Genomic DNA, 24909 nt, shown 5'->3' with positions numbered 1-24909 from the left:
TCTAAAGGCATAAAGAAGAAAAGCCGAGACCCACCTCCTAGTTTTTCTTACTAGAGTCGCAATTGCTTCTAATTTATGAGTAAGATATAACCTAGGACATCATATGATATGATGGCTTGCATGCTTATTATTCGTTTATTTCCAAGGATTTGTAATTAATTCTCACTTCTTTCAGCATCCGTACGTTCATTTTAATTGAAGTTGATTGGCAATTAGAATTGTTTGGAGCATAAACTGGCAATTAGAAGTTGGCAACTTGTAATTAGATTGAGGGAGGGGGTGGGGGGGGGGAAGATATAAGAGATAAGACGGGAAAGAGTTTTACGAATCACGAATGTGACTAGAAAAGGAGATCCTCAATCTCGTATGTGGAATGCAGTCAAGTCCTAAACTTCTTAATTGATTCAATTAAGTCCAAAAACTTATTCAAAAAGTACAACCATATAATTGAAAATGGAACCACTTAGTAAAATTATGAACCTCATGTCTAAAGAAATAGAATTTGTGCATCTTGTCCTTAACGGGGCATAACTTTTAATCCAGACACAGTTAGGAGGCTCGCAAGTACAACCGGTAAAGCCTGGGGCCATGGTGCCGACTTCTGGAGTTGTTCAGGACCATTTTTGGCCTTGAAAGTCCGCATTTTTGGCATGTTTCGGACTACTCTTTCAATTTGGATCGTTAACACAAAAGTCTTTTGCCCATTTGATGTCTGATTATGATGTCCATATTATTAATATTCATTGCTTTATTGGGATTTATTAATGGTGAATAATTTATCTTTGATGTTCTATTGGGGTCGGGCTGATTCGGTCATGGGTTACGTCATGTGACAGCTTTTGGACATACAAGTTCCAAAGGCTTGGACCAGTGAGTGAAATCTTTCTCTATGCGCAGAATTAGACTCATTTCTCCTTGTTTTTTTCTGTTTTTTTTAGGGCCCTTTGTTTCGTTTTCAAGCGCATAGTTTCACTTCCAGAAAGCTACCATACAGGGTCAACTCGCCTATTCTGATCTAAGCACACATGTCATCGTCTAGTACTTTTATTCCGGAAAGCAGAAAAAGAGTAAGACACAAGCACCAGCAAACAAATGTAATAATTCAGGGTTGTAGCTATTCGACTCAAGACAAGGAGCCCTCGATGGGGCTCAATTTTTCTTGGTCATATCTAGAAAATTTGACGCATAATGAGTAATTAGGTATAGATTAAGCCATCATAAAATTCAATATAGATCAAGATTGGTTTGCAAAATTGGCATACCCGATGGCGGATCGTTGTGAATTGGGGGTTAAATATGTCTCCTTACTCATCTATAAAGCACGGTTACTCATAAAAATTAAGATATCGAATTTGGTGACCCGTCTTAATATATCTAACGTCGCTCGAAAGAAAATAAAGAAGGCCAACGTGAGGGGGATCTCACTGAATGTTTGGTGGGTCTCTCAGTGAATGTTTGGTCCATGGAGAACAGTAAGCAAAAGGACATCTTTTAAGGAGGAGAATCTTGTCTGCATGCTCTCAGTGGTTTCCTTCTCTTTAGTCGTCGGACTACTTTTTTTTATTGTTTTTTGTAAGCTTATTAAGAGTCCAAGGACGGTGACTTGTGTTTAAAAGGACATGGCTAATTAGCTGCACAATAAGATTATTTGGGTCGTTGTCGCCATGATCATGAGATGTATTCGGACCGCAGCACGCAACTTGAAATGAAGCAGGTATAAAACAAGCTCATCAGTTGCTTCCCAAAAAGCAAAGAGTGTATTGAGAGAGAGAGAGAGAGAGAGAGAGAGAGAGAGAGAGAGAGAGAGAGAGAGAGAGAGAGAGAGAGAGAGAGAGAGAGAGAGTATGCAGGGGGAGAATCAGATGGCAAGTGTAGGAGCCCCAACAACATTGGGAGGGAGCAAGTGGATAATGGCCACAGATGTGGAGGGCACAACCCCACCCTCTGATATCCTTAACTTCACGCGTGACCAATCTGATGAAGAGGACTCACATGATCAGGTTCTCTCTCTCTCTCAGAAATTCATGGAATCTAACTGTCAATATGTCCCTCATTCTCCAACCTTAAATGGCCAAACCAAGCACAATTCTATGATGTCCGTTACGAAAAAGATAGAGAGAAAGAGACGAAGGAGGCGAGACACACTACATATTGAATCACTTGCCATGGGACTTCATGTCAGGTCACCTTTCTTAAAGACCCCATTTCCCATGTGACTAAGAAATCGCTGTTCTTGCAAGAAGTGCCTGTGAAAGGTTAAGATTTCATGCTGGACCACTGACCTTGCAGTATTAGTTTCTGATTTGATTGCATTTGCTCGTGTTATTCAGAACGCTGGATGGAGAAACCTCTTATCATTTGTGGGCCCCGGTTTCCTCGTTTCCCTTGCATATATTGACCCTGGAAACTGTAAAATCTCTCTTTCTGTCTGAGTGTCTGTGTTCATGTTCATGCTTGTACGTGACGTTTGGATGAATTTGTGTTGACTTCGTGGTTCTACGATCACTTTTGTAGTGGAAACTGATCTGCAAGCTGGAGCGAATCATGGATATGAGGTAACACAAACAAACAACGATACACAAGATATATATGTCCACATTTACACAAGTATATAATGTATCCATAAATCTTTATGCTAACTTTTTACAATTTATTGGATTGTACGGTTAGCTTCTGTGGGTTATACTCATCGGGTTAATATTTGCTCTCATCATCCAGTCATTGGCTGCTAATCTCGGAGTGACCACCGGTAATTATGACTCTATTTTTCCTGCTCATGAACACTCTTGCATTTTCTTGAACGGGATCATTGACTTGTCTCTTTTAAATATTGTGGAATTATAGGGAAACACTTATCAGAGCTATGTAAGGTCGAGTACCCACCGTTGGTGAAGTATTGTTTATGGCTTGTGGCTGAAGTAGCCGTCATAGCTGCTGACATACCCGAAGGCCCCTCTCTCTCTCTCTCTCTCTCTCTCTCTCTCTCTCTCTCTCTCTCTCTCTCTCTCTCTCTCTCTCTCTCTCTCTCTCTCTCTCATCTTAATTGATCTTATACACATCTAGGTGCATTTGTTTCATTGAAAGAGGATTTCACAGATTAGATAGACGAACTTTCACGCGTTGGGTTAGTTGAAAATGATCGGTCAATGGAAAATCATTTTCAGCTAACGAAAAGACCCATACTAAAAATTAGGAATAATGAATTCCTGGTAATGAGTAGGGGAAATCATTTTTAGTATGTCACCAAACAAATGAAAACTAATTATTTATGAATTTCACGAAAAGGTATTTTCTCCTATCATGTAGTTTTTATGGGGAAAAAAAAAAACACCCTTAGTGCATATTTCTAAGAAATCATTTTCCAAGAAAATGTTTTCCCCTTTTAAGTTTAGGAATTTCATTTTCTTAATTTTAAGTATGTACATTTTCTTTGACCATAAATGATTTTTCGTTAACTGATCATTTCAACAAATTAAACGCGTGAATGTTTAGAAAACTAATTCACGAAATTTTTCTTTCACTCAAATAAACACACCTATAGTGCCACTCGATATAAACAAATGATCGTGCCCTATATCCTATCCCGTCCTAGAACTTGTGTTCAGTATCTTGTATTTCCTTTCTCAACCATTCTTTAGTTGTCACGGATCTCCATCAACTTTTTCCATCTACACATATTGGGCTCGCAGCCTCGCGCTCTTTAAGCTTTTCTCTTTCCACTGATCTCAGGATAGGGTCTTGCTTAACCACGTCTTAGGATAGGTTTTACAATTGTCGGTGCACCTATCCCTAAAATAAACGGTTTAACTCTAATAACTAGAAAAATAAAGCATTTGGTGTCATGTAATTTTGCAAAATGTTCGGCTTTTCTGTGCTTCAGTGAAAAAAAAAAAAAAAAAAACCATAGGTGTCACAATGCCTAAATCTGTTCAGCAAAATCACTCCCCAAATCCATATTGACTGACGTTTACAAGGCAAAACACATAACAACAGAAAATGGGTTTTCTGGACAACAATCCTCTACCTAGAAAATGTCTCATTTTGATGTCTTGAAGAAATTTTTTTAATATAATAAGAGAGTAATCTTAAACTTTTAATCAAGCGAGTAATATGATAAAATCTCAACTTTTACCGTCATTGACCTCTCTGCAGCACTCGGGCACTACATCCCTCACTTGTACCCATCGGCCACATCTCTACGTTGCCAGGCTGTAGTAGATCGGAGGTTGCCTAAAGTTTGGGACCTCTAGTTTGTGGCTGCAACTTAATAACATATCCACATATTACATCACACGTTCCTCTAATAGCTTAAACTTTTAGAATATTTGACAGTGATCTTGCAAAATTTCACAAGTTATCGAGCAGGAAAATTCTGAAGTTGAATTTTTTTAAGCCTCTACTTGTCTCCCCAATGGAATATTCTCACGCCTAAGTAGAAAGATTAAACTAAGCGCGAGGGGGAGTTATTAGAATATGTAAATATGACACTACACATTCCTCTAATAACTTAAGCTTTTAGAACAACTAGTAGTGATCTCAAAATGGCATATTATTGTGATTACGATAGAGAACCGATGACGAATATGGAGGTTGCACTGGTGGTGGTGGCCGGAGGACTGTTTGGAGACGACTGATGACCACAGTCCTAGTGGGCAGCAGTGATTGGCACGCATCGAGCTCAATAGGAATTATGACAAGGAAGATGGAAAAGTACAAGAATAGGAAACATCTAAGATAGATAAATTAATTGTGTCCATATGTCCTCTCAAAATCCTTGAATATAGAGGATCCCAATTCCTGAAATATGGAATGATTTTATTCTGAATACACTATTTGTACTGTGGCTAACCGTCTTGATCATGACAATACTCACTAAATGGATCATTTATCTCTCGGTTTCAGGATATACCCAATCAAAAGTCGCATCGCATTCACGTAGTTCTAAACCTCTCGTTCAATAATTCATTGAATGTGTCGTATGATAATTATATGAAGTTACGTGCCATTACATTTGTCTAGTGAGCTTATATTAATTAGATCTACTAACTAACCAAATTGATATTTGCAGTGATTGGGACAGCCTTCGCACTTAACATACTGTTCCACTTCCCAGTGTGGGCTGGAGTTTTGCTCACTGGTAGCAGCACGCTCGTGCTTCTTGGCCTGCAGAGATATGGGGTATCCTTACTTGGAATTCCATTGATTTATTAAGAACGTGTGCAATAAATTCCTTTGGATGATCTATGCCAATTACATTGTAGTCACATTAACTTGGATGATCTATGCCAATTCATTTAATTCAATGTTGTTCACTAATACCGCGATTGTTTCGCTCCACTAAAAAAGTTGCTTTCCATGTTCATTTGTTAGGTTCGGAAACTGGAAATGCTGATAGCTACATTGGTATTCATAATGGCGGCATGTTTCTTCAATGAACTGAGCTATGTGAAGCCTCCCGCTTCGAAGGTCCTGACAGGCATGTTCATCCCCAAGCTCTCTGGGAATAGTGCCACTGGAGACGCCATCGCCTTGCTTGGCGCACTCGTGATGCCGTATGATACAACTTTAGACCAAATCTCACAGTGTCTGTTTCATTAGATATACATGAAATTGCTTATGCAATTTATAGATTTGAGAGTTCTATTGCTTGTCTACAGGCACAACCTATTCCTCCATTCTGCTTTGGTCTTGTCCAGGAAAGTTCCGAGATCAGTCCTAGGCATTAACGTACGACTTTCCTAACTTCATCTAGGAGTTTCTTTTATTGTCTGAAGTTTTCTTTGATGAAGATCTTACTCATTGAAAAAAATAAGGCCATTCTTTACACTGCCTGACGCGCTTTCGATTGTCGTCACTTGTGTCTTCGCTAATTATGTGTGGTAAAACACACATTATAGCAATTTCATACATTCAATTTCTGCAGACAAGCTTTTTGTTAATGTAGCAACACGAAAAATTTCCCTTTCTTTCTCCATAAATTCATCTTTCTAGGAAGAATTTCTTGTCCATGCTTTTAAAACGTGCACCTTGTTTTTTTTTTTTTTTCGATTATCTAAAGAAAACGTGCACTTCTGATTTTGTCTAATCAATCTTTGCAGGATGCCTGCCGGTTTTTCCTCATAGAAAGTGGGTTTGCATTATTCGTGGCGTTCTTGATAAACGTTGCCGTTGTGTCCGTTTCAGGCACTGTCTGCTCGAGCGACACTCTTTCGAGCAAGAATACAAGTCGATGTGCAGATTTAACTCTCAATTCTGCTGCATTCCTCCTAAAGGTTCCAATTCCTAACATAGACTATAAGCCAATTGGACCACAACATAACCTCATAACTTAGAATAACTCTTATTATTGTCTTAAATATATCCTTTTACAGAATGTGTTGGGTAAATCTAGCTCGACGGTTTATGCCATTGCGTTGCTAGCTTCTGGACAAAGCTCCACAATCACAGGAACCTATGCGGGCCAATACATCATGCAGGTTGGCAATTAAGAAATTTCATTTAATTAGTTGTTAAAGTAAACACTTGAACAACTATGACTTCTTTTTTTCTTTTGTTTGTGTTGATTAATTGCTTAGGGATTCTTAGAACTCAAAATGAAGCAATGGAAACGGAACCTAGTGACTCGATGCATTGCCATTACGCCGAGTCTCATTGTCTCCATCATCGGCGGATCTTCAGGAGCTGGTAGGCTCATCATCATCGCTTCGGTATGCAAATTCCTCTAACATCTCATTCCACCGCTACATTGGAATTCTTTCTGTCATCATCTGGGGACCATATTGTTTTTCAGATGATTCTATCATTTGAACTCCCGTTTGCTCTTATCCCACTCCTTAAGTTTAGTAGCAGTGCAACAAAGATGGGACCCCACAAAAACTCAATCTACGTAAGTTTGTTTCTGATCTTTACACAGTTGGACTTTAAACTTGGTACTTTAGTTCAGAAGTTCTAAAGAGATACCAATGGTTAAAAAGATGGACGAACTGAAAGTAATGTAGAAGAACATGCAAATTATGAGCTAAATAACAATCCTTTATTTTCGCATCTTTTGTGATTGTTGGCGCAGATTATTGTGATCTCGTGGTTTCTAGGACTGGGAATTATCGGTATCAACATCTACTACCTCAGCACGGGCTTTGTCGGCTGGCTAATCCACAGTAGTCTTCCCAAAGTTGGCAACGTTTTCATCGGAATCCTAGTGTTCCCACTCATGGCCACTTACATCGTTGCAGTGATCTACTTAACTTTCCGAAAAGACACTGTCGTGACGTTTACCGATGTCCCCGTTAAGCACACGACGTCAACGGCCGTCGAACATGGCTATGGCAATTCTGGCAAGTCACCGGAACGACTTCCTTATCGAGAGGACCTGTCAGACATTTGTCTTCCGGAATAGTTTGCATCACATTGCTTAACCCTCGAGAAAGTATGGCCAAATGCACATAAATAAAGATGCTAAAGTTGGACTATCTACTAGAGTTGTGGTCGAATGGGAGTAAAATCATAGCCAAAGTCAAGATCATTATTGACACCTAAATTTTGGCGACCCGTTTACTCTATGCACTACATAAAAAAAATTAGGGGATCAATTCAAACCCCAAGCAAGAAAATTAATATAGCATTGCATGTAAACATTTTAAAGCATGGCTGAATTTCACTTGTGCTCTGCGGATGACGTCTAAGTTGGAAAGGCAAAGCATCCAAAGCAAAAAAACAAAAAAAATCAGAAAACTACAAGATGGGAAATTCGGCCCTTGGCAAGATTATGAGACAAAGCGAAAAAAAGGAAAATATCGAATCATTGGCAAGCGAAGTGGGGCGCGTGATTGGGGCAAATCGCAAAAGTTAATGAGAAAAATCTGGCCGTAATTTCAATCAAAGGTGTGATTATTTCTGCAAAGTTGGAGAGATTCACGGCCAAAGAATGGAGAAGCTGGTCAAATTGGGCGAAGAAAGACAAGGTTCAGTCATCTCACCCACGTTGTTGGAAATCAAGAAGCATGTTCTAGAGAGATTTCAAATTCAAACGCAATGGGATCCAAATCAGAAATCTGGGGCAACAGTGAAGGATGATTGGCCAGAGGGATAATTCAAAGGGAAAGAATCAAGAAATTAATGCTCAAAGGGCGAGCTGGCAGCGGAATCGTAAATGAGGACGAGTTAATTTGGACACTTTCCAGCAATATGACTAAGAGCATAGAAGGCTACCCAAAGACTGCGAGGAAAGATGAGATCTTTTAAGCAAAACTCTGAAAAGGGGCTTGAAGTGCCCTTATTTTCTCAAATAAGGCCTTGAAGTAGATCTTATTTTAAATAAGAGCACGAAATGCACTCATTGATAAATAGTAACGGAAAAGTTACGCAGAAAGTATCTTTTGAGATAAATACTGTTTGGTAACATATATTTGGAAACTCGTTTGGTGTGACCAATTTATGCTTTTTACTTTGAATTTATTTGAAATTGAAAAAACAAACAATGACCGTGGCCTTATATTTCGCTTTGAGAGCAATGTCAAAGAGAGATATTAACAACTTTATAAGTAAAAAAATCACATCAACGTGCATCTTTATCAATTAAAAAAGTCATTTTTTTAATAATAAACATGGTCACATTTTTCCAAAGGAAAGAAATAGAGAAAATTGCCAAAAAAATCTTAAATCTATTGTATTTGTGTCAATTCAATCTGATTTTTTTTGCTAATTGGGTTCTAAATCTTTTGTATTTGCATCAATTTAATCCATTTGACCAGCAGACATTGACGTGGCGCCTGCGGCGTTGTCATGGACAATTTTTTTTTATAACATTTTAACTTTTTTTTTTTTTTCGTTGATGAGGACTTTGTGGCCCTTGCCCAGCCTCAATCAGCCTAGACAAGGCTAGCCTTGCCAGCCGTGGATGAAATCTGTCCGTGAACCTTCTGTTACGTGCAATCAAATTTAAATAATAGTTGGTCTTCCCGGATGATCAGACACAATTGGACTGAGACATAGCCTGGAATCCCACTAGGGCAGCGGCCTGGACTCTTGCACAATGGAAGAAAACATAAGCTACGGTGTTACGCACATTTGGCTGACATTCTGGACCTGAAGACTCAAGGGAATGCTCCTCAAATTAAAGATAGTTTCTTCTTTTCATTTAGATAACAAGGTGAACATATTAACAAAAAGGAAAAGATAGTCTAAACTCGTCTGCCTCTTTAAATTTGTCTAAATCAGGGTTGTTACGATGGATTGGAATATCGAAGGATTTTCAGCTTAGAAGATGGAGATCACCCATTCAAATCCCATAATAAACGATTCGAATTGTGACTACATGTATAGGCCACAGGCCCGAGTTTAAGCCGGTTCGTTCGCAAGGGGTAATTACAGGAGTACCATTCCGAAGGTGGACAATTAACTTCGGGGAAGCGATCGATGGAAAACTGTAATATAAGGGCACTAGTCTAGGGAGTTCCATATCCTCCATGGTAGAAAACATACTAGAGAACAATGCGCAAGACTTTCGCAAGACCTCTTTCCAAATAGACTTTATCGGGAATGAAGGGAACCAATCCCGATTAATATACACAGCGGATTACACGGAATTAACAAGCCATAGAATCGTCTTGTTTCACCGATCGGAGAAATACATCACAGAATGGACGTACCTCATTTTTCAGAAATTAAATGTCCACAATGCAACGAGAGAATCCATCGCCCTTTTGACATTCCGAAGAGGAGAAGGAAGAGATATCGTCATCGTCTCTGCTCTTTCTTGTTCCTAATTGCTTAAAACCGACAGAGAGGAGGGTATATATATCGACGTAAAAACGTCGTTTCAATGATACCTTTTCAACAGTTGACATGGGGGTGTGGTTGCCTACATGGGTGGACCATGGTAAACCCCATGGACCCCAACATCTCCCAATCGCCCCCTGAAGGGCAAACAAATCTGACGTGCCCATGGAGGGGCAACCACTCCCACTCACCCACGGAGGGTTAAACATAACTCTCTCTCTTTTCTGCAAAGTTCATATTGACACATAATCCGTGCGACCAACATACTGCGAGATCTCGTTGCCATACATCCGTTGGGAGTATATAGCAGCTCAAAATGGGCATATTAATTCGGAGCAGATTCGGTATGCGGTGCCCTAGATCAATCAGTCACATTTACATCATATCTCTCTCGATCTATTTGAGTACTCAAATACAATATATTGTATTCACAATCATGATTAAACTCAAATAATCATATTTGGTCGACTTGTGAATACAAAGATTGAATGTGACATCAAAACGAATTGATCTTCCTCTTTCCTTAAGCCTCTCAATCTCAGTCCAACTCGCTTTTCTAGAAATATCCCATTAGATCGAATCAATCTTATGACCATTGACAACACTCTAAGATAGCGGACACTGAAAAGAAATCTTGAGAATAAGTAAGAGTCGTGAGGGGACTAAATCGAGGAACTTTTACCCTCAAAAATCTCACACGGCTATAGACTTGAGATCAAAACTCTTGCCAAACTCTTCTTAGTCGTTTCATGCATACGTAATATGAAGTACGTATTACGGTATTCTCTCCTTTCCCATAGATTGTATGTCTTTCCACTTAATACCGTACGGATAATAGCTCGGACATACTCAATGTCTAGCTTGAGTTCACAAATCTACTCTCTTTAAAAGAATCCTTCAGAACTCGCATCTGGCATTAAAGATAGATAAAGTGAAATATGCGGACTATTTCACTTTCGGACATAATAAATATTATGACCTCATATTAACACTTCTGTTAAGGCGACATCAAAATTTCAAGGTTGAGCTCTCTATTATCACCTAGATAATAAGATTGAAAACGTCTCATCTCTATTCATCACGCAGTAAATAAAGACGATTACCCGTGTGAGTAAGATAATCTCTCATCTGTCCGACATACTTTCTCAACATAATGCCCTAAGCATCAATATGCATAAATGTCATACAAGCTCATAGGCATCAATAATGATAACAAGTATCATTAATTGTGAACTTTGGGAAATATAAATATCCAGTACTTTAACTTCTACGAACTTACAAAAATTTCAATGTATGGAACTAATCTTTTGTCAACACATGACTTATGAAAACATTTCCAGGAATTCACTTCGTCATAGGATCTGCTATCATTCTATGCGTATATATGTATTGTATGTTCATATCTTTTCGTACAACCATATTTTTCACAAAGTCATTCTTCGTGTCTATATATTTGGTTTGGTAGTGAATCTTTAGTGTAAGCTCTTGCTACTTAACTATCACAATTAATCAATAATTGGACCTGTAGCATCATTACCAACACCTCATTGATCCAAACGTCTCTTAAGCCAAACACTCTCTTGTACCGCTACCGATAACACCACGAGATCAGCTTCCATTGTGGATAAGGCCATATACGTTTACTTCTTACTACTCCATGACATGGCACCATCGTTAAGTAATAATGCAATCTCGGAGGTAGATTTCCTCTTATCTAAACCTCTTCCTCATTCAATATTAGTGTAGCCTTTAAGGCGCAGATCTCTACTTTGATAACTCAGCAAAAATCAGCAATACTTTTCAAATATCTCGAAAATCTCTTGACGGCAATCCAATATGCTTGACCTAGATTGGACCGATACACTTATCATTCCAACTGCATAATAAGTATTAGGTCTAATACACTTCGTAGCATACATTAAGCTTCCAACAGCACTAGCATATGTAACATTTTTCATTTCTTCATTTACTTGTAGAGTCTCGGGACACATCCTATGGCTCAAACCTTCATCTCTTGCAACATGAGTATCTTTGGGATATCCTGAAATCTTAACTTCAAGAATGTATGCAGATTCACCCATATCTTTTATTTCAAAATTGGAACATAACCAATTCTTGATTGTAATGACAAACTCCATATTGCTCCCAGCAACTAGTATATCATAAACATATAATGATAAGATCAAATATCGATTGTTAGATCTTTTGATATATACATAATGATCTTCATCAATCATTATAAAATTATATGCCACTATGGCATTATGAAAAAGTATATACCATTATCTCGAAAATTGCTTAAGGCGATATATCGATCTAAAAAATCGACGTACTTTTTGTTCTTGACCTTCTGTAACAAAACTAATGGATTGTTTCACATAGATCTCTTTTACTAATTCTTCATTGAGAATAGCAATCTTTACATCCATTTGACATAATTCAAGATTCATACTAATTATTGTCAGAATGAGGTGAATTAATTATACCATTTCAACACAAGGCGAACCTTATATCTCTCAATCGAGTCATCGGCTTTAGGCTTTATTTTAAGAACTCATTTGCTCCCAATGACTTTGCGTCCATATGGAAGATCAATCAGTTTCTAAACTTGATTCGATCCTATTAACCCCATCTCTTTTTCCATTATTATATCTACTTTTCCTTTTCGGGGCAAGTCAGAACCTTATTTACATTTCTTGGCTCATTCTTTTTTTGTGGAGAGACCATAAAAGCTTTTTCTTCAATGTCTAAACATCGATGAATCGACGGAGAAAGCTTTTGCGACTTGATCTCCAAATTGGAGATTGTACACTTTGTACATCATTCTCCATTATGCTCCCACTCGAATTAGATAATGACAACATCTTTACATCAAGTGGTTGCAATTGAGACTGGTTCAAAATAAACTCCCCACTTCTCACATTGCTCCCACTTGGATGAGATGCTCTAGTAAAATCATTATTACTATCCAAGATTTGAAACAGAGAATAGTTTTTCACTTATCTCGCTCTTATTTGAAAATTCATTCACTAAGAATGTGACATCTCGTCATTCATATTCGATTACATTTTTACTTTCTTGCTCACCTATAACACGTGTCCTTTTGAGTGCTCTCGGTATCTCATGAAGATACTCTTTTTGTCTCTAAAGAACAATTTTCCATAATTGTGGGAAAATCATGGGTATATGCAGCAAATCCTTAAGGTCTAAGAAAGACTGAAATCTTATTATCGACCTATCAACAACTCATATGGAGTAGAAGTAACTAATTTATAAGGCATATGGTTAAGTATCTAGACAGTAAATAACAAAACTTCACCTCAAAAAGGTGATAAGTAAATTAGGCTATACCATCATAAACCTAACCATTTTTTTTATTGGGACATGTTTCTTCTTTTTGCAACTCCAATTCTATTGAGGAATCGTTGGAATAGTCAAATATCTTTCTATCCTTTTTTCATCACATAAATGTCCGAACCGATCAGATAGATTTTCTTGACCTCAATATGATCATTCATTTTTTTAAATATGATTTTTTTAAAAAGCTCAAAGAAAATTTTGTCAAAGAAACTCATGCCTCGGATTTATGAGAAATAAAAAAATGACATGTCCGAATCGAGTGTAATCATTTATAAATGTTATGAAATAAACAGCCTCATGCCTTACTTTCACATTCATTGAATCACAAATGTCCAAGTAGATCAACTGCAATGGAAATTCAGCTCTTGTTCCTTTTCCAAATGATTTTCTCTTTACTTTTTTCACTAGGCATGCTCACAAATAGGCAAATCGACATTTTCAATTAGGCCCAATAATCTTTATTTGGTTTACGTAAATATTTGCTATTGGCCAATATGATTCAGCCTAGCATGCCACATATCCACATCATTTTCGTAGATGTAAATTCACGTTAGTGTACTCAAGAATCAACACAATGAAACCATTCAGAAACATAATAACTTGTTCCCAATGACAAGTTATCACAATCGTTATGAAAGTTCAAATTGAAACCAAGTTTAACCAAAACTAACACGGAAACTAAATTCTGTCGAATTTTTGGAGCATATAACATAATATGTAGAAACATGGTGCAACCACCGTGCATACTCAAGTGACAAGTGTCAATCTCTTTAACTTCCACTTAGGAATTGTTTTCCACATTTATTTATTTGCTCCATGTGAAACTCGTTGAAATTTCACTAAGACGTTTTTGTCATTCACTACATGATCTGTGGTCCCTACGTCTACAATCCACAAAGGATAAAGTCACAAAGACTAAACTGTAGACATAAGTAATACTCTCAAGTGCACAAAGGATGTCTAACTTCTTTGGCTCACAACAATTGTGAGCAAAGTGACCCTTCTTGCCACAACTAAAGCACTTCACTTTTGAAGTGTTTTTCTTGAAATGACATTTTCCTTTCTCGTGTCGGTTAAACTTTGATTTCTATCCTGAAATATATGTTCCCTTACCCTTCCACTTCTTGAATCCACCTTGATGCTTACTCCTGCAGCACGAAGCCACATTTGAGCTAGCACCGGCATAACAAATTTCGATTTTAGATTTCGTCGCCAAAAGGCGATTAACCTCTAGTTCAAGACATCGCATAGCATTCTCAAAAGTCTTTATTTTTTATTGTGGATCAAGTGAATATTCATATGCACATAGCTATGAGGTAAAGAACATATTACTGCTTGCACTTGCTACTCATCGATCTTCAAAATATGGCATGTATCTTACAATTCACTTATCATGTTTGACACATGCCACAAAAGCTGGTTTATATTCTACCCATGAGGTATCATATAAGTGTCAAACCTTATAGTAATCCATCTCAAGTTGGTGACCGATGTCTAACCAAACTTAATTTTTTCTTAATGCCTCCCACTTGACTCTGGCATTATCATAAATGCTCGAACTTATCCATAAAATCATTTTTTTATGGTACTATGCAAGTAATAGAGTTCATCTTGTTCAATGTAGCAAATGCCTCTTTTCCCTTCTAAATTGTGCAACATTTCCATCTTCGAGTTCTTCCATAACTAGGTTAAGAGCTCATAGTGCTTCTTGCTCTTCTAGCACATACTGGATCCTATTCCGGTTTTCATAATTTTCGCCGTCCAATTTTTTTCTTTAGTCAAGCTCAACTACGATTTCTAAGGAGCTAAAGCCATTATATCTGAACACAAAGTTCTATAGACATGTATTCATGAACTATCAATGCCTAACATTTATGCATCTATTTTACACTAACTAATTATATTAATAAATAATTTCACATAAAGCCTCGGATTCGAAAGTTCACTACGTTTCCAATCATCATCCAAGAATCCTCGTTTGAAATTACCATTAATATAATCATTTATGTAAAATCGAGTTCACTAAAGTTACTAAAACTTTATAGAACTCCCCATTTGAAAAAAGATCACAATTCATACTGTGATCGCTCTATATTGTAATCATAACATCACATAATATGATTTGAACTAATATACAAATAATCTAAGCATCAAATCATCTACAAATAGCAAGTACCTTAAACATTATACATACTATCAACAAAATATGCTCGACACAATATGGCTATCTATATCTAAGCCATCATTTTTTTTTAAACACGAAAATCTTCCCAAAAAACGTGCATCATGGAGTTTCATACGCATTTTAATAATTTTATATTCAGAAAATATGTCCAAATAATATATCAAATTGAAGATAATTTCGAGACGAACGCAACGATATCTCATACGCCCCAAACGGAGCTCATATGCATCCACACCAGCCGGTCAAAATTTCTGCTTTGACTAGTCAACCCGTGGTCAACGTCCTAGTTGACTTTAGGGACCAAAATGTAATTTCTAAAAGTCTAAGGGCTAAAACACAATTATGGAAAGCCTAGGGACTAAATTGTAATTTTCAAAAAGTGTAAGGATCAAATTGCAATTCCTAAAAACTTTAGGGGCAAAATTCAAAATTTTCAAAAAATTTGGGGACCAAATTACAATTTTGAAAAAATTTAGGGACCAAAATGCAATTTTTGAAAAGTTGGTCTAATTGGTCAACTGTCAACGATCAACGTTGACTGGTCAGGACAGTCCTGAATCGGATCAGGACACCTAAACTGAGTTTGGGATACGGCTAAACCGGCTCTAGGATAGGGTTAAATCGGGTTTAGGACAAGCCTGGAACCCGTTTGGCCACATTGCACGTGTTGCGCACGTAAGGCGCGTATCGGAGCGTGCGGCTCTGTCCGGCCACCGTCGGCGACGAGCCACCCCTCTAAACGCTCATATCAACGAAACGAATCGGATGGTATATTCAAAACCAATTTTCATTGAACTAAATTTCATGAAAAAGCAACGTTTCGTTGCTATTCCTTTGGCATATATTTAAATTTGCATTTGAATCGGACCGACGATGATGAACTTAAATATAAGGCGTCGGAGTTAATTTAGATTAAGTCCGCAAGAAAGTGAAAATCAATCAAGCCGATCATCTTCTCAATATGGTCAAACATTGCGAAGGGTTGCATTTCTTGGGTCATATTCTGAGCATGAGTGGAAGTGTGTGAATTGAGAAAAGTGTAAAATATATGAATCGATTAATCTCAAGGAATGGAAAAACACGTGTACAGGAGCAAGGTACAAAGGACGTGGACATCTCAATCATCGGATCACGTGGGTCTCACGTGTGACACACAAATATCAAAGACTAAAATCAATTGGACCAACAAGCATCCCAAATACTTGAGAAATTTTCAAGAGGTGATGTGAATTGTTTGGAAAGAAAGACAAGCGTGGCCTGTATTAGGCATGACCGACTTTGCCATGATATCGAGCAAATTAGGGAAAGTTGATTTCCGGTAAGTATGAGCAAGTGTGCTTGAATTCGAACTTGGTTGAGAACGTGCGTATCTCAATTCCATCACCGCATTCTCTTGTATGTTTAGGGATCATTGATTTCCAATTTTGATTCGGAGAAGTCCTTTTCCAAGTAACTAAGCTAGAGTTTTCTGCCCGAGTAATATCATTGTCCTAGTTTAACTTTAAGAACTGCTAACCCGACAGTCTATAGTACTATTAGTTATTTCTATCCACACGGTCTCTCAATCAATAACATATGAATAAACATAACTCCCTCTCTTTTCTGCAAAGTTTATATTGACAAATAATCAGTGCAACCAAGATATCTTGAGAGCTCATTGCCATACATCCGTTGGGAGTATATAACAACTCAAAATGGGCATATTAATTCGGAGTAGATATAGTATGCAGTATCCTAGATCAATCAGTCACATTTACATCATATCAAGGAAATATTAGAAGGCCACGGAAGTTTCCTAAATACCATAAACCTTCTATGCGGAATGCAATTTGTTCATGAAACCTTTTGTTGGCGTAAGGGCCAGGTATGGATAAGTCAACCTTTAGAAAAGGAATAAAATCGAGTACATATCACCATCGATTTTCAAATCTTGGCATACTGGAATAACACGACCGACTGTCATTAATTGGGTGTTAAATACGTCTCGTCATTTATCTACGGTGCACGTTACACAGCCTGTCACGAGATTTAAATCATCAAATCGAGTTACCGTGTTTGCGCACATTTGGCTCGGATTCTGGACTACTCAATCGAGTGAATCTTTTCACTTAGATGACAAGGTAATGTTTAAAAAAAAAGAAAAGATAACCCAAACTCATCGGCCTCTTTAAATTTGTCTAAATCAGGGATGGCACGGTTGATTGGGATGTTGGAGGATTTCCAGCTCAGAAACTGGAGATCACCCATTCAAATCGTATCGACCCCATACAAAATGATCCGAATTGGGGCTAAATGTATGGGCCATAGGCCTGAATTTAAACCGGTTCGTAAAGAATAATTACAAAACTACCCTTCCGAAGGTGGACAATTAACTTAGAGGAAGCGATCCATTGATGTAGTGCGTATAGAAAGCCTTCTCAAGTTATCTCTACTATTGTGGTGCATTGCCTCGGCACAAGCTCGCTGATTGGGTTAATCAAAAAGCAAAAAGAGAATGAAAGACTGAAAGGTAAGGACACTAGTCTAGGGAACTCAATATTCTATATGGAGGAAAACACCCTAGAGAACAACAAGCAAATAGACTACGTACTTTATCAGGAAATAATCTAAGGCGACGGAAGTTTCCTGAATACCATAAACCTTATTCGCAAATTGCGATTTGTTCCTGAACCTTTTGTAAGCGCGGTGGCTATGAATGGAATAAGTCATCCTCTAGAAAAGGAATAAAATCGAGACATATCAATATCGATTCACAAATCTTGGCGTACTGAAATAATAGGATGGGCTGCCATTAATTGGGTGTTAAATATGGCTTGTTATTTATCTACAGTGCGTGTTACCCAGCTTGTCACGAGATTTAAATCATCAAACTCAGAAAACAGGCTTAATGTGGACCTTTTTTGAGGAGAAATCGTATCTGCTTGCTCTTAGTTGTATCCTTCCCCGACAATTGTTTGACTTTCTTTCATTTTTTTTGCAACACGAAGCAAAGCAGGTTTGAATCAAGAACATCAGTTGCTTGACGAAAAGCAAGAGTGTATTGAGAGCGGAGGCAGGAGGAGCGTTAGATGGCAAATGCAGGAGCCCCGGCGATAGTGGCCATGAATGATCAGGTTCTCTATCTCTTCTTTCTTTCAGACATTCGTGGAAGTTTGCTAACATTCTAGATGGAGGTTTGCTAAACCAATCACTAGCTTGTTTCTAGGGGGAAGTTTGCTAATATTCTACAGACCCAATTGCGAGAGTCAATTAATCTAATTGCAATATGATTTTCTGATCTGATTGCATTTGTCCTTGTAATTATTCAGAAACCTGGATGGAGAGCGTTCTTATCATTTGTTGGCCCTGGTTTCCTCGTTTCCCTCGCATATCTTGACCCCGGAAACCGTAAAATCTCTCTCTCTCTCTCTCTCTCTCTCTCTCTCTCTCTCTCTCTCTCTCTCCAACGCTTGTGTGTTCGTGTGCGTACCTGCATTGGCGTTTGAACAAGTTCATGTTGAATTCACGGTTTTAGAATCAATGTTGCAGTGGAAACTGATCTACAGGCTGGAGCGAATCACAAATACGAGGTAACACGAAATAACAACCATACACAAAATACATACCTTCCTACTTGTACACATCATATATCTTTGTCCTAATTTTTTAGAATTTACCGGATCATATGTCAGCTTCTGTGGGTTGTACTCATCGGGTTGATATTTGCTCTCATCATCCAATCGCTGGCTGCTAATCTCGGAGTGAGCACTGGTAATTATTTGTTAGAGAAATTGAGGAGGAATTATGACTATTTTTCCTGCTCATGGACACACTCTTGCATTTTCTTGAATGTGATCATCAACTTGTCTTTTTTAAACATTTTGCAATTTCAGGAAAACACCTTTCTGAACTTTGCAAGGTTGAGTACCCACCATTTGTGAAGTATTGTTTATGGATCCTAGCTGAAGTGGCCGTCATAGCTGCCGATATACCAGAAGGCATCTCTCTCTCATCCTGAAACGCTCAATCAAAAGTCACATCGCATTCACATAGTTCTACACATCTCATTCAATAATTCATTGAATGTGTCATACGATAGTCGCACATAGTTACATACCATCACATTTGTCTAGTGAGCTCATATTAATTAGATCTACTAACCAACCAAATTGATACTCGCAGTCATTGGGACAGCCTTCGCACTTAACATCCTTTTCCACATCCCAGTGTGGGCTGGAGTTTTGCTCACTGGTTGCAGCACGCTCGTGCTTCTTGGCCTGCAGAGATATGGGGTATCCTTACTTGGAATTCCATTGATTTATTAAGAACGTGTGTATTAAATTCCTTTGGATGACCTATGCCAATTACATTATAGTCACACTAACTTGACGAAGATCGATTTTTTTTTTTTTTTTGCCATCATTTAATTCAATGTTCTTCACTGGTCCGCGATTGTTTAGATCCACTAAAAAAGTCGCTTTCCATGTTCATTTGTTAGGTTCGGAAGCTGGAAATGCTGATAGCTACATTGGTATTCGTAATGGCAGCATGTTTCTTCAGCGAACTGAGCTACGTTAAGCCCCCTGCTTCGAAGATCCTAAAGGGGATGTTCATCCCCAAGCTCTCTGGCAAAGGGGCCACCGGCGACGCTATTGCGTTGATTGGCGCACTCGTGATGCCGTATGATTATGATATCACTTTATACTAAATCACGCACTTGCCTCATTAGATATACATGAAATCCGCTTGTGCCATTATTTAAGAGTTCTATTGCATGTCAACAGGCACAACCTGTTCCTCCATTCGGCTTTGGTCTTGTCCAGGAATGTTCCGAGATCTGTCCAGGGCATCAACGTACGAAAATCCTAACTTCATCTTTGATTTTGTCCTTCTGTCTGAGGTTTTGTGTGTGTGTGTGTGTGTGTGTGTGTGTGTGTGTGTGTGTGTGTGTGTGTGTGATGGTCTTATTCCTTATTCAAAGCAAGGCCAATCTTTAGACCGCATACCGTGAGTTCCGTCGCCATCATTTTCGCTAATTATGTTTGGTAAAACATACAATATAGCAATTTGGAACGTTCAATTTCTCCAGACATGCTTTTACTAAAAGAAGCAACATGAAAGCTTTCCTCTTATACGTTATACATTCACGTTTCTAGGAAAAATTTGCTGTCAATGCTTCGAAACATGCACCCTTTTTTTTTTTCAATTATGCAAAGAAAAAAAAAACGGACAGTTTGATTTTATCTCATTGATCTTTGCAGGACGCCTGCCAATTTTTCCTCATAGAAAGTGGGATGGCATTATTTGTGGCATTCTTGATTAACGTCGCTGTTGTGTCTGTGTCTGGCACCGTCTGCTCAAGCGACAATCTTTCAAGCGAGAATGCAAGTCGATGCAGCGATATAACTCTCAATTCTGCATCATTCCTCCTTAAGGTTCCAATTCCTAACATAGACTATAAACCAGTTGAAACAACAACATTACATTATAACTAAGAATGAGACTCTTATGGCTGTCTTGAATACATGTTTTTACAGAATGTCTTGGGTAGATCTAGCTCGACGGTTTATGCCATTGCATTGCTAGCTTCAGGACAAAGCTCCACAATCACAGGAACCTATGCAGGCCAATACGTTATGCAGGTTGTGAATTAAGAAATCTCATGTAATTAAGCCGTTTAAAGTGAACGCTCGAACAACTCCGATTTTTTTTCTCTTTGTGTTGATTAATTGCTTAGGGATTCTTGGAACTCAAAATGAAGCAATGGAAGCGGAACCTAGTGACTCGATGCATTGCCATTACACCGAGTCTCATTGTCTCTATCATCGGCGGCTCTTCAGGAGCCGGGAGGCTCATCATCATCGCTTCAGTATGCAAATTCCTCCAACGTCTCTTGCCACTTCTACATTTGAATTTTTCTGTCATCATCTTGTGACCATGTGTGCGCATTTTATTCTGATGCCATTTCTTGTATGATGTAAATGGTGTTGTTTTTCAGATGATTCTGTCATTTGAGCTTCCGTTTGCTCTTATCCCACTTCTTAAGTTCAGTAGCAGTGCAACAAAGATGGGACCCCACAAAAACTCAATCTACGTAAGTTTGTCTTCTGATCTTTACACAATTGATTCTCGAAACTTGGTTTTTAATTTCAGAAGTGCTATAGAGGTGCCAATTGGAAAAAAAATGGAAGAACTGAAAGTAATGCAAAAGAACATGCGGACTATGAGCTAAATGACAGTCCTCTCTGTTTGCATTTTTTGCGATTGTTGACGCAGATTATGGTGATCTCGTGGATACTAGGAGCAGGAATTATCGGTATCAACATCTACTACCTCAGCACGGCCTATATCGACTGGCTAATCCACAACAGTCTTCCCAAAGTTGCCAATGTTTTCATCGGATTCCTAGTGTTCCCGCTCATGGCTGTCTACATCATTGCAGTGATCTACTTGACTTTTCGAAAAGACAGCGTCGTGATGTTTACTGATGACCCTGCTAAGCACATAACTTCAATGGCTGTCGAACATGGCTATGACAATTCTGGCAAGTCACCAGACCGACTTCCCTATCGCGAGGACCTGGCAAACATTCCTCTTCCGGAATAGTTTGCATCATATCACTTAAACAATGCTAGAGTTCAACTATTTAGTAGAACTGTGGTGGAAAGAAATATCGGCAGAATCATAGCTTGTGTGTCAAGATCATTCAAAGGTTGCTGCTGCTATTTTTAGCTGGCTGCGGGGCAAAACGTCGAGCAAAAATGCCTGTGTAGCTTAGAATTGGTAATCAAGTCCTCTAAATTTTATCTTCAATAAAAGTAAGCTTACTCAAGATCGTTGCTTAATCTACAATGTCGCTCTACGAGTAACGTATTGAAAAGGACAGGAACTCTAAGATGAGGCAGAGACAACACACAAAGTAGTATTCTGGTTATCTCAGCCCCAGTGAAGTCGCAGCTACTTCCCAAAATATGTTTGCTGATAAAACTAACATCCAAAGTCCTAAGATGCACGACAAAAGTGCCCATTTGCCGGTGCATTTTAATTCCAAAATGGCAAAGTTGAAAAACCAAAACCCCATGACACTTATGGTGCACTACATCCTCAAACAGAACTCAGTGTGTTGAATGACTGAACCGACTTCCCTATCAAGCCGAACAAGCGATGATTCCTTTTCCCCTGCACCACACAGCCTCCTCCCTATAATACTCGGAATCTATCCCCGTGGATATGGAGAAGTTGCTAGAGTTGAGCTGAGTAAACCAATAAGTAGTGTCGAAATGATTCGAATATGTCAGGAGTGTGGACTATAAATTTTTATGCAAAATGCCATTTGAGAGCAGACGGGGCAGGGTAATTAAGTGTCATTACTCCACTCTCTTGCTTTTCTTCTCAAGGATAGCGGTGTGAATATGGACAAATGTGATTCAAGATCCTCTTCTACTAAGCAAATCATTATGCATAACAGACAATGGGGTGCGTAGTAATGAGTAGCAGTTAACAAGACTTCAATGCTCACATTAGAAGGTTCAGCAATAAAAGAAAGCTCACAAGAGAACACCGGCATTTTTTTTGTTTCTCATGTATTTCCTTAAGAGATTGTAAACTCTATACTATGGAAGCACCGTAGTATGAGTTTTACCTTTCGCTGCACATTCTCATTGGTTTGATAACCTCATGGCCGAAAAGGAAAAGCTATGAAAAGCAAGGCCGTGAAACACCTACATGTTGCCGATGTCATATAGCTGCGGCGAAGCTGTGTACAAATGCTTTGGTTGCAAGGCATGTCTCGCAACATAAATCTCATCTGGTTCAGAAATATCGGTTTGTTTCGCCCACAGGGTAATTTGATTCTGTCAGATATTGGCCTAGCCGAGAGCTGGGTACATCATGTGGCTCTTAATTGTAACAATAGCCTACCTAGTTTTTTCACATCGGAAAGAAGACTGATTATTTTATTTCATTGCTACGCTCCCGTTGATTTCTCGTTCCGGCCGAGATTAATATTCATTTAGATTTGCTCTGGCTCTTGCAGCCAAAGCAGAGTATCTCATTATATCTAAATCAAGGAAATGGAAATCGTTGACTGGATCTTACAGCTTACAGCAAATATTGCAAATGAAAAGTTCAAATGCCATCTGAATTGCAATTGGAGGTCGTGCCGCTAATGCATTTTCTTCATGGCTTGTATCGGCCTGTATCTTGAATGAAATAAAACCTTGTGGCCAGCAATAAGCGTCTGTAATGCTGAAGCTTCTCTTTCATTGTCCTGCAGATTTGATTTGCCGATGCTAATCTGGATATGCCGTCTGTGTGTTCATTACTTGATGCCATTGCTAATTCAAACAAATTAAAAATCATAGTGAAAATCCTGTGTATATGATGCAAGATTAGTCTATTCATGCTATTGTTTTTGCAACTTAAGAGGATTACAAATGCTACGTTGAACTAAGAGCATTATAAGTTGTTTTTCAAGCATGAATCGGTGTAAAAAGAATTATAAGCTGTTCTTGTGGGCTTCCGGACAAGATATAAAATAAATGGACAGAAAGTATATTGTGCAATAAAGATAAATGCGATAGAAAGTAAAGCAAGTAAGAGGAATTGCAGAGTAAAATTGATAAGTGTTGTTGATTGTCGATCCTTTACAAAGACTCATCTCCGACTACATATAGTCAAGTACAAAGTGGAACCGTCTGGTAACTTCCGAACGCTCTATCCTTATATTCTCGGATTGGATTCGGTAACTGCTCTTCTTATCCATTGGACGGTTTGAACTGCGGACTTATCTACTCTGCTCGTCTATTGGTGTTACGTACTAATCTCGCAGTGTCACCTATGTTTCGGTCACTCAAGCAACGGTTATGCCATGTTGTTGGTTACCGATTCGACTTATCTGCTCTGCTCTTCAATGACATACCATTCTTATGGGCTTTCTAACTATCTAAAGTTCAAGCCAATTTTTGGTGTCAACATAAGCTCCCTCTCAACTGAATCAATCGGTAAGCCAGCCCGTTTGAACTCTACATGATCTCACTTACCGCCTCTTCCGGACAGACTTTTTGTCTTCCTGTAGGATGTGTATCTTATTCACCGGCATTTCATCATTACTAATTTCGGACGATTTCACTTTTAGGATCGCACGTCCCTTTTCTTATTTCAAATCATCTTCCAACGTACGATCTTTGGTGTCAAACACACCTGCATCATAACCTTTATGTTTACTCTGTCAATAAAGGCTTAGGATTTGACAGCAACTTTTCGTCCACGAGGCAATGTGGCTAGCGGGGAGGAAAATGTTTTTTTTTAAATTAATTATCGATTAAAATTAGTGCACCTTCACAATACTAGAAAGTACGTGCTCAAGAACGACATGATCCCAAATACGCCGCTCAAGGCACCAAAAAGTAATACTCAAAGGTAAACTCTAGGGTAGACCTATTTTTAAGTCTCTCTATCACTAAAATTGACAGAAGGATATTAGGAATATCAATATTTATGTACAACGTTTACTTTAGTACCAATATTTTTTTTGAATCACTTAAGTGTCAAATCGAAAAAAAAACGATCACATAAGTACCAATTCCGGTAAAAAACGATCACTTTAG

The 24909-nt window shown here is 38.4% G+C and overlaps 1 protein-coding gene across 2 annotated transcripts; it reads left to right on the top strand.

Moving 5' to 3' along the window:
- Positions 1–1697: 1697 nt before the first annotated feature.
- On the top strand, positions 1698–22052 carry LOC115734028 (metal transporter Nramp5-like). 2 transcript variants are annotated; one of them, XM_048274068.1, is made up of 13 exons: positions 1698–2000; positions 18631–18709; positions 18851–18891; positions 18994–19072; positions 19195–19299; positions 19484–19593; positions 19800–19981; positions 20086–20155; positions 20563–20736; positions 20839–20943; positions 21039–21170; positions 21300–21395; positions 21578–22052. In XM_048274068.1, exons 1-13 carry the CDS (start codon positions 1845–1847, stop codon positions 21905–21907), a joined length of 1659 nt encoding a protein of 552 aa, XP_048130025.1. In that variant the 5' UTR covers positions 1698–1844; the 3' UTR covers positions 21908–22052. The 2 variants fall into 2 exon arrangements, with proteins under 2 accessions (XP_048130025.1, XP_048130024.1); XM_048274067.1 differs by lacking the exons at positions 18631–18709; positions 18851–18891; positions 18994–19072; ... (7 more) ...; positions 21300–21395; positions 21578–22052 and adding exons at positions 2331–2409; positions 2515–2555; positions 2671–2749; ... (7 more) ...; positions 6791–6886; positions 7067–7508 and having other exon boundaries at positions 1784–2000.
- Positions 22053–24909: the final 2857 nt, after the last annotated feature.

Source organism: Rhodamnia argentea, chromosome 2 (assembly GCF_020921035.1).
Source record: "Rhodamnia argentea isolate NSW1041297 chromosome 2, ASM2092103v1, whole genome shotgun sequence".
Lineage (NCBI taxonomy): Eukaryota > Viridiplantae > Streptophyta > Magnoliopsida > Myrtales > Myrtaceae > Rhodamnia > Rhodamnia argentea.
The sequence above is the reverse complement of the archived record's forward strand: the minus strand, read 5'-3'. Positions and strand labels throughout refer to the sequence as shown.

What these genes read in the sequence shown, in the direction of transcription:
- LOC115734028 (XM_048274068.1), top strand. Translation starts at nt 1,845, where the DNA reads ATGCAGGGGGAGAATCAGATGGCAAGTGTAGGAGCCCCAACAACATTG. An exon ending in ATATCTTGACCCCGGAAACC is followed by an intron (nt 18,710 to 18,850) that starts GTAAAATCTCTC and finishes TCAATGTTGCAG; the next exon opens with TGGAAACTGATCTACAGGCT. An exon ending in CCCACAAAAACTCAATCTAC is followed by an intron (nt 21,396 to 21,577) that starts GTAAGTTTGTCT and finishes TTGTTGACGCAG; the next exon opens with ATTATGGTGATCTCGTGGAT.